A 9,947-nucleotide genomic window follows, 5' to 3' on the forward strand; every position below is an offset into this window, starting at 1 on the left:
GGATTTGTTTGGCATATTTTGCAAAGGCAAGGAGAAAAGGATTAAACGCAATAAATAAACAGTTTTTGTTTGCCTTACTTAGATATTGGACTTTGAGTAAAGTTTTGTCTACTTTGTATCGTCTGCCTCTGATATGATGATGGTTGTAACCTTTCACAGAGTATTGTTACTTCTGTAACTACTGATTTTGTTTTGCAACTCTGTATCAAATGTAATGTAGTGAGTACAAGGGGAAAATTAGTTCTATTTTTGACCTTCAGAACTGCAGCTTGTTGTATTTCTACTCAAAGCTTCTTTGCTTTGAAGGTCGGAATATACCTTTTACTATGTTTACCTCATGGGAAAAAGGTAGTTTTAATACCTTACTTTGCAAGACAGCTAACAGTGATTCACGTCATCACAATGACCTTGAATAAAGATCGCGGCTCCATTTTAGAGCGTAGCACTCCTCCACGGCTATGCTTTATCACTTCGACTCATTTATGACCTGTTTTTCTTCCCCTCGTGCGGTCATATCTAGACATGGCTCATAGAGAGTAGGATGGTGCTGGGCCTGTGAACTTTGACAGCCGTCGGAACGGGGAGGTGGAGGGTGTGATGTAAATGCTGAAGGGCGGATGAAAAAGAACGACTGAGAAGAAGTAAAATTCCAGAAAGTGAGCGAAGAAGATGTGGAGTAGAAGGAAAGGGAAGAGGAGGATAATGAAGTGGAATGTAAGGGGTGGGGCACCTCTGGTATGTCAGCCCTGCACTCAGTGTGTGCGAATGTGTGTGTGTGTGTGTGAGCCTAAACACCCCACCATGACTCAGTGAGTCAGACATGCGCAGCTGCTTCAGCTCTCAATCACACACCCGCAAAATGCTTTGAAACTATCTCTGTTGCTCTCTCTTTGATTCTCTGTTTCTGTTTCTCTCTGACACTCTCTGATTCGCCATTTCCCTGGAAGATCCACAAGCAGCTGCAGTGGGTGGAGAGGCTGCTTTTTTAAATTAACACACACACACAAATGTTAAAAATCAGTCATTCATTTTTGAATGAACTCCCAACAATTTCTTTACTGCAGTAAAGAAACACATAGTTTAAAAAAATGTGTTGATTTTTCAAACTATTTCTTTGTGGATTAGTGTTGACACACAAAGGCTGTTTAGGAAAGATTGATGGAGCTTCTGGGACTGAAAGGTGAAGACAATGCTGTGGTGCATTAATCCTGCATTCTTTCTATTGGCCAGCAGGGGGCAACTCCTCTGGTTTCAAAGAGTTTTGTTGAATAAGTCTATGGAAAACTGGCCCAACTAACACTCAATCATCACGGTTTCAAAAAAATGGCAACACTGAAAATGCTCAAGTTGAGACACCACAAACTAGCGGATGAAATCTTAGAGGTCCTCTCTCTATCAGCACAGAGCAAGCAAGGCTTAGCCTAACATCTTGAGGATAATTATAATTTAACAAAAAACAGACAGAGTTTAAGAGACTACTTGAAAACACCTGATGCACATCATGAAGCTAATGAAGCATCTGCCCAAACTCAGACTGCTGAAAAGTGTGCCATGCAGATAGATAGAGCAAGCTTTTCCTCCAAGGCTGGCTATCTCTGGACTCTCTCTCACCTGGGGCTGAAGCAGTGGGGTGCTTAGTGGTCTCTCTTTCATCTGATGATGGCTGTCTAAACTATAGCAACCAGCCCAGCCTTTAATCCAGTGTGTCCTCCACAGCTCACCGGATTTTTAAATAGCAATGTTATTTTTCGTAACATGATCAAGAAAAGTCCTCATTTAATTTTTTTGTGAACAGCTTTTGTTTTTGTTTTATTATCAAGGTCACTATGACATATATAACAAAGAAGTCTAACATTAAAACAAAAGTAAAAATGTAGTTTGTTTTCTTTGCTGTTTTTCAGATTTTTGTCCACATATATGATATACAAACTATAATTTAATAATAAAGACAATCCTACAGTTTTCAGATGTCTTGCTTTTGAGGGGAACAGCTTGATGAGAATAAGTGAATAAGCCAGGACTAGTTCATACAAAATAAAATGTTAATACTTCTGATTCTCCACACTTGAAGAGCTGGCTGTCACAAGAATGGAGGAGATGTGATATCGTTTATAGGTGGAGAAATTCATAGTTTTCATACGTGCACTCAAAAAAATTGAATCAACATGAAACAATTAGGGAAAGGATTTTTTAATGTGATTAAATTGCTGTATTTTCGTTTTATACAATTCTGTTATTCCAACTTAAAGCATTTGAGTTGGACCAACTTAGTTAATTAATGATGAATCAACTTATTTACTGCAGTTGAGTCCAATTTAATAAAGCTTTGTAATGTGCATCTTTTTTTCCCTCCAGTTGAATGGATTTATAACAAATTTCACACAGCAGTCACTCCATACTAAAAAAAGAAGTAGGGAAGTTATGATTTCAAGGCTTGATACAGAATTTTCTTTATGTTTTTGTCCTTGGTGGGTGCATAGCTGCAATTATTTAAAACCAGATATATATGAAAATGTTCGTCGTCAGACTAAGACTTTTAACAGGTTAAACCACAATAAATAGCCACAATAAATAGCAATAGCATGTAGCCTAACATCCTGTAACAACAGCGAAATGTTACCAACAACCTGTGTATGTTCACCCAACAGTCTGAACCAACAGATCTGTAAGGTCTCAATAATGATGCAACTGGGGGTTCAGTGCCTGGCCCTAAAGCAACCGAGCAGCAGTGATTTGCTAGAGGGAGGAGAAAATGTTGCTCATTTCCCTCCCACCGTACCAGAGCAGTCTCACCTCCTCTTCTACTTCCTCTTCTCACTTTTTCCCCTCCTCCTCCTTGTCTTCCTCCTCTTCCTTCCTGCTCCGCCCCCATCCCCCTCCCTCCCCTTCTCCACCAACACCACCACCTATCCCCCCCACACCCCCCACCTTCCCTCCAGTTCTTTGTCATCTCTTTGGGTGAATTCCCAGCTGACTCTGTTTGTCATGGCAACCAACCAGTCGTGGTGACTGGGCCTGCAGCTCCTGCTTCCTGTGTGTGTGTGTGTGTGTGTGTGTGTGTGTGTGTGTGTGTGTGTGTGTGTGTGTGTGTGTGAGGAATGAAGAGACGCATGCGCAGTGTGTATGTGTGTAGACAGCGGCTGGCTGCTTGAGCCTGTCAGCCTGGATTAAAGTCAAACATACTGCAGCAATGCCTTTCTTTCTTTCTTTCTTTCTTTCTTTCTTTCTTGCAGCACAGAAACAATTCAGTAGATACATGTATCTCTTAAAGCTAATATGTTTATTCAGGGAATTTCGTGCAATAATCTCTCTCAGCCGTTTTTCTCCTACTGTCCCCCCACCACGTCCTACTTAGTAACTCGGTGTGCTATTCTAATGTGGCACGAGGAGGGAGAGTGGAGGGGGTGGGCTTTAAATCTGGCCTCTGATCCTGTGGTACAGCAGGGAGCGCTGCTATTACATAACTTCTTGTTTGTGTGTGTGTGTGTGTGTGTGTGTGTGTGTGTGTGTGTGTGCTGGGCCTTAGTGTGCAGTGGTGAGGCTCCCAATGCAGCTGCTTATGGTTTCAATATATGTGTTTTTTTAAAATCCCCTGTCACAGTAAGCTCGTTGCGTTTAAGCAGCTTCTTGAATCACGCCAGTTAAGCTGCTATGCTTCAGTCTGAAAACTTCACTGTGGAGTATGTCAGTGTTTTAGTGAGATGAAGTTGGGTTTGATGATCATTTTATACTGTAATCCAGTTGGGATGCTGGATTTTGCTCACCATAAGAATATATCCCTCAATTGCAAGATGAGAATTTTCTTTTCTTTTCTTTTTTTTAGAATATCAGAGTTGTTTTGAGGTGTATTGTGGGGAACAAACCAGAACATGACTCTACTTACAGAGCAGGGAAACGTCCACTAGTGAGAGGAAGTAACTAGGACTGTGAAAAACTAGCTATTTATTAAGGAGTGATAGTTTATTAATGACTTTTTTTTTAAAAAGAAAAAGAAAAAGTTGAATAGTCACAAAAGTTCAATAACCTGAAAAGAGAATTGACACTTGTGTCTGGTCAGTGTAATCAGTGATTGTTGAGTAGGCCAAACCACAGTTGCTTATAAAGTGGACCTATTATGCTTTCCCTGTTTTTCGGTCATGTTTGCTTTCACAGTGCTGGATCATCACATTAAAATGGGCAAAGTCTAAACTCTAAACAGACATTTTTTTCTACTCTCAGTTTTGTGTGATGTCAGTAACATCCAGCGATAAGACAGCTAAACCCTAATGTTAGCAAAGCTATATGCATCTTCAATAATCTCTCCTCTGTCTCTGCTTATTTGTTTTTCAGATATATGTTCGGTAAAGGTGCGAAGCGAAAGCTGGACGAGGATGAAGAGGGGCTGGAAGGCAAAACGCTGGAGGCGCCGGTGGCGGGAGGGGGGCTAGGCGTCACTCCAGAAGGTCTTTCGAAGGTGTCGTACACCTTGCAGCGGCAGACCATCTTTAACATCTCTCTGATGAAGCTGTACAGCCAACGGCCGCTGGGAGAACCCAGCCTGGAGCGCCGCGTCCTCATCAACAACATGCTCCGCCGCATCCAGGACGAACTCAAGCAAGAGGGCTCCCTGCGGCCACTTCTCCTTCCGCCCTCACCGCCACCCGACGACCCCATGGACGAAGGCTTCCGTGAGGCGCCGCCATCTTTCGGCGTTCTGTCAGCGGCAACGAGCACACAGGTATCCCAGCCTTCTGCACTGCTGATGCCAGCGATTGCTCCTCCGCCTTCACCCCACCCAATGGTGCCTCCCAACTGCCAGGTATCCCAGGCCTGCCCCAGCCGTCTGGAGGCCTGTCCTGCCCCTTTGGAGGCCTGCCTCACTCCTGCCTCTTTACTGGAGGAGGATGGTGGAGATTCAGCCTTTTGCGCGGTATCTCCACCCACCCCTCCGCTGTCACCACCCCCAGTGCAGCCTCCCATTTCAGCACCTCTGAGCCAGGCCCCCTCTGTCCCTGTGCCTGTCTTTTCCTCCTCTCTGAGTGACATGGAGTTGGGTCCTCCTACAGCCATAACAAGGACAGCAGCAGCTAATACTACGACCATGACTACCTCCCCAGCTCCCACACCAACCACCCAACCCCTCCCACCTACACCCACCGGCTCACCCAGAGACTGCAGGACTACGGGTGCTAAACCAGAGGCAGCTGCCGTTTTCCTAGTGGAAGGCCGCTGTGCTGAGCTCCGGCCAATGGACACTCTTCCTGCAGTGCCCCCAGGTGGCCTGGTAGACATTTCCTCCTCTCCTTCTTGTCCCCCGTCCTCTTCCTCGCCCTCGCCCTTTCTCTCAGACTTGGCGTTGGATGATGTCCTGTTCGCCGACATTGACACATCCATGTATGACTTTGACCCTTGCACGACAGCAGGGGGAGCAGGGGGTGGGACAGCAAGCACCGGCGGCCTCGCCAAAGTGTCGCCAGTGGTGACGGCGGACGACCTACTCAAATCATTGGGGGCACCGTACAGCGGCCCTGCCCCCCAGGTTTCAGCCAATCAGCCTTTCAAAATTGATCTGACAGAATTGGACCACATCATGGAGGTGTTGGTGGGCTCCTGACTCAAGGATGCCCCCCCCATGAGAAACAGTTTAATCAGACTGGAATGAAAACGTGGGATCGATTTTTTTTCCTGGTTGTTGTTTTTACATTTTTTTTTTTAAACTCTCTTCAAAAGTCGGTAATTGTAAACATCGATGGTGATGTCAGTTAGTACTACTATGACAACTACTACTACTACTACACAACACTGTGCATGCACTGTCCTCGCCTTTCCAAATATGGAAAAGAAGTAACCGGGAAACAAACACATATAATTGTATTTCTATACTTGTGAGGACCTCCTTTGACTTCCTTCATTCCCGAAACCTAATCCTCTTTGTAATCTTTAACTTTAATCTAAGCCTTAACCCTAAGGAGTAACTGTAAATAGAAGCAATGAAATTGTCCTTGTTGTGGACAACTCTATCTACCCTTGTGGGGACACTTACTCCTCACAGGTAAAGAAATACAAGCATAAACATGAGACACACACACACACACTGTAATTATGGCTTTTAGCAGATGAGTGCCTTTCAAAATGACCACTTATTCAATTCCTGTTTTAACAGTATTTTTTTTTTTCGTTTTAACAGCCTAGAGAGGTCACTCCTTAATGTTTTTTGTTTAATTTATTGTATTGAAACTATCGTTAAGTAAGGTAATTTCTCATGATCAAATAGTAATTATTTAATCTCTATCTTATTACAGATGCTATGTTTTATTTGTAAAGCAAGCATAAAAAGGAATATGTAGTTTTACCAGTGTGCTAGATGACATATTAGCTTGGCTATACGATTACAGTTTGGGAGTGGCTCTGCGACGCCTCGCCGATGTCTTGGTAAACTCTTTTTTGTACTTCTCCTTATCAGCAAGCACATATAACTGTGCTGGATGCTGTTTTACATGAGTTCGGTCATAGGAGCTGGTTATCATGATTCACTTGCAGCAGAATTCAAATGAGCTACACCCACAGGGGAAAGCTCGGCGTGTTTACATTGGAAGCAACAGCAGAAGCAGCAGCAGCACCGACTCATGGCTCCCAGTCGGATGTAGATGATGTGAAAAGTGCAGCCTAAGCAGAGGCTTAGGGCTCACTACACGCATGTTAAATTTAGCTGCGCAGGCCTGAAAACAAAACAGCTGTTACCCCATTGCAGGGAAATTCACTGTGGTACCACTGCAACTCTTGGAATTACACAAGAAAAATGTGGGCGGTTAGTAGGACTATTATTTTTTGGGTGAGGTTTAGTTCCCTCTGATTTAGCAACACAGGTGACTGGCAAATTGTAGCAGGACATACAGTATTAAACACACCCTGAGTATGTTTACTTGTGCTTAGAATAGAAGCCCTAAAGTGCAAAATCTCATGGTTCTGCAGGACAATTTTGAGATTGCCTCAAAAAGCTCACGGGCCAGGAGGTCTAAATCTGACTCGTAAATAATAAGAATGCGGGTGAAGTAGGAAACCCAAACCACAGTGTTAACCTGATACTGCAACCATGCAAAGTGTTGTTTCAAAACACTTCCAACCCCCACCCAGCAGAGGTCACCAGTGAATATTTATGGCACTAAAACACAAAACTGGCAGTTAAGTGATTCTGAGTAACAGTTGTCTGTGGGTTTATCACTGCAAGGTACATATTACACAGAATCATCTAGTGAAAGTATAGAAGGGGCACCAGAGAGCACAGCTTTAATGTTAGTCACCATTGTAGCTGCTGTGTGCTGTATTTTCTCATCATACAGCATCTGTCAGAAGAAGCGTTTCTGGACACTGCAATGATCCAGAGGGCCGGGGAATGCCACCGGTGGCTATTTTGATTATGGAAGCGTTTTTCAGCAAGTCACCGTAAGAACCCCTGAACCCTCGTGTGTTTGCCAGCACAGCTTTGCGGTGGTCTCGCGGTATCGTTCGAGAACATTGTGTTCCAGTGGAAGATCATCAGCTTCCCAGGGTACATTTGACTTCAACTAGCTTGTAAAAGAATGGCATTTTAAACCGAAGCAGAGTGTGAGCCGAGCACATGGCAGCACCAACTAATACCATTTCTAGATGACCGTATCTTGTTGCTTTCACCATATTTAAATTTTGGAGTGCTTGTTTTTCTTTCCTTTTTTTAAATTGTCAATGAAGTTATTTATTCGTATGGATTTTCCCCCTTTTTTTGTAAATATATTTATTTTTTATGTGAACATTTGGATTGTAAATGTGTGTACAGAATGTGTGGTAGGAATGTACTTCAAAAAGGAATGTATCCGAGTGTGGAACTATGGGGTGGAAGCCATTTTTTTTATATACATAGGTAATTATATTATCTTGTTTATGTTTGTTTTGTTGCATTGTTATTGTTTTTTGTTTTTTTGATTTCTGGGGTGGCGGCCACAACTTTTTACATCTTTTGTACTCTCTTGTTCATCACTTTCCAGTTGAAGGCGAAGAGTTCATGCAGCAATACTCAAAAAGCCCATCTCAAACCTTCAGATGTCAAGTCTCCAAAGCCTGTCAGATGCTCTGATGCCAAAAGTAATGTACATAGTATGAACAACATTCAAGGTTCTGAGTCTTTTTCGATCAGTGTTTGTCACCGAATCGGTTTAAGCGCTGTCCGAGCGTGCGGCAATTTCTAACCGCAGATAAGGACTGACCACAGTCGAGGCTGAGTCCCTCTGCAAAGGCTGTATTTTACACAGACCTCAGAGCTGTGCCTTTTTCTATGCAATAGAACACAAACACACAGAGAGAAACTATCAGCTGATCACTGTATTGGGATCCAAATGTGGACTGTAGATAATATATACATATATATGTATATATACATATATATATATATATATGTATATATACATATATATATATATATGTATATATATATATATGTATATATATATATATATACATATATATATATGTATATATACATATATATATATATATATACATATATATATGTATATATACATATATATGTATATATACATATATATGTATATATACATATATATATGTATACATATATATATGTATATATACATATATATATGTATATATATATATATATATGTATATATACATATATATATATGTATATATATATATGTATATATATATATATATACATATATATATATATACATATATATATGTATATATATATATATATATACATATATATATGTATATGTATATGTATATATATATATATATATATATATATATATATATATATATATATATATATATACACACATATATATATATACATAATAAATGAAATAAAAGTACAGCTGTCTATGAATTTGAAACAGTCTTACTTTTGTAGTTTTATATTTATATATATATGTATGTATGTATATATATATATATAAATATATATAAATATACATATACAATAAACTGTAAAAAGAGCAGGTGTCTGTTGTGTCTCCTTGTCTTTGTTTTTTTGACATGTACATGATTGAACATGAGTCACTGTCAAAGGTGGAGTGATGACAAGCAGAAGTGGAATACAACTAATAAACTGGTTCTTGGCTTAGTTAAAAAAGATGAGGGAAATTTTACCACAAGTTCAACTTATGTGTGTAATAAGACTCACATGATGAGAGGGTTATGCACAGTGCCTGTGAAGAAGATGGCCATGAGGTGTAACCGAAAGCTCTGGAAACAAACTTTAAAAAATTAATTAAATTGCAAATCAAATGTATTTATATGGCACCAAATCACTGTCACCTCAAGGCACTTTATATTGTAAGGTAAATACCCTACAATAACACTGAGGAAAAATATCAACAATCAGATGACCCCTATGAGCAAGAACTTGACAACAGTGGGAAGGAGAAAACCCCGTTTAACAGGAAGAAACCTCAGGCAGAACCAGGCTCAGGGAGAGGCAGCTGTCTGCCATGACCGCTTGACCAGAAAGAGTTCCAGAATTGACGACTTCCACTCGTTTTCTTGAATTTCTTCAATAACCAGGTCTCTTGAGGCTGTTGAGTATCCTTGCTATTAAAATTGTTGAAGATCTGAACAATCTGGGTACACTAAACACTACAAGAGGTAGTTGCCTCATCCAGAAGCACAACACCGCCTTACAATGACCATAAAGGTTATGGATAAGTATAATAATAATAATGACTAAAATAGTAAACCTTTACTGCTTTTGGTCAGGTTTGGGCCTCGGTGCCTCCCAAAAGGACCAGCTCTTTCTTGCTTGTCCTTGGGTGACAGCTCAGCAATCTCCAAGAGGAAGCTAAGTATGTGTCTTTCCCTGTTTTCTTCCCCCCTGCGGTTTACAATGGCAGGGCGCCAATGTTAGCCACTGTTAAACAGCCATGACTCCAGATCCACAAGCCGGTGGTTATTTCCATTATTCAGGC

General features: G+C 41.1%; 1 protein-coding gene across 3 annotated transcripts in view; it reads left to right on the forward strand.

The window, feature by feature from the left end:
• sertad2b (SERTA domain containing 2b) overlaps positions 1–8,121 on the forward strand; it is a 42,930-nt gene extending 34,809 nt beyond the window's left edge. For all 3 annotated transcript variants that reach the window (XM_004554607.3, XM_076891926.1, XM_004554606.4), the window contains exon 2: positions 4,330–8,121. In XM_004554607.3, coding sequence (XP_004554664.3) covers positions 4,334–5,593 — 1,260 coding nt within the window. In that variant the 5' untranslated portion in view covers positions 4,330–4,333 and the 3' untranslated portion in view covers positions 5,594–8,121. The remainder of the gene's footprint in view (positions 1–4,329) is intronic.
• Positions 8,122–9,947: the final 1,826 nt, after the last annotated feature.

Source organism: Maylandia zebra, linkage group LG13, assembly GCF_041146795.1.
Source record: "Maylandia zebra isolate NMK-2024a linkage group LG13, Mzebra_GT3a, whole genome shotgun sequence".
Lineage (NCBI taxonomy): Eukaryota > Metazoa > Chordata > Actinopteri > Cichliformes > Cichlidae > Maylandia > Maylandia zebra.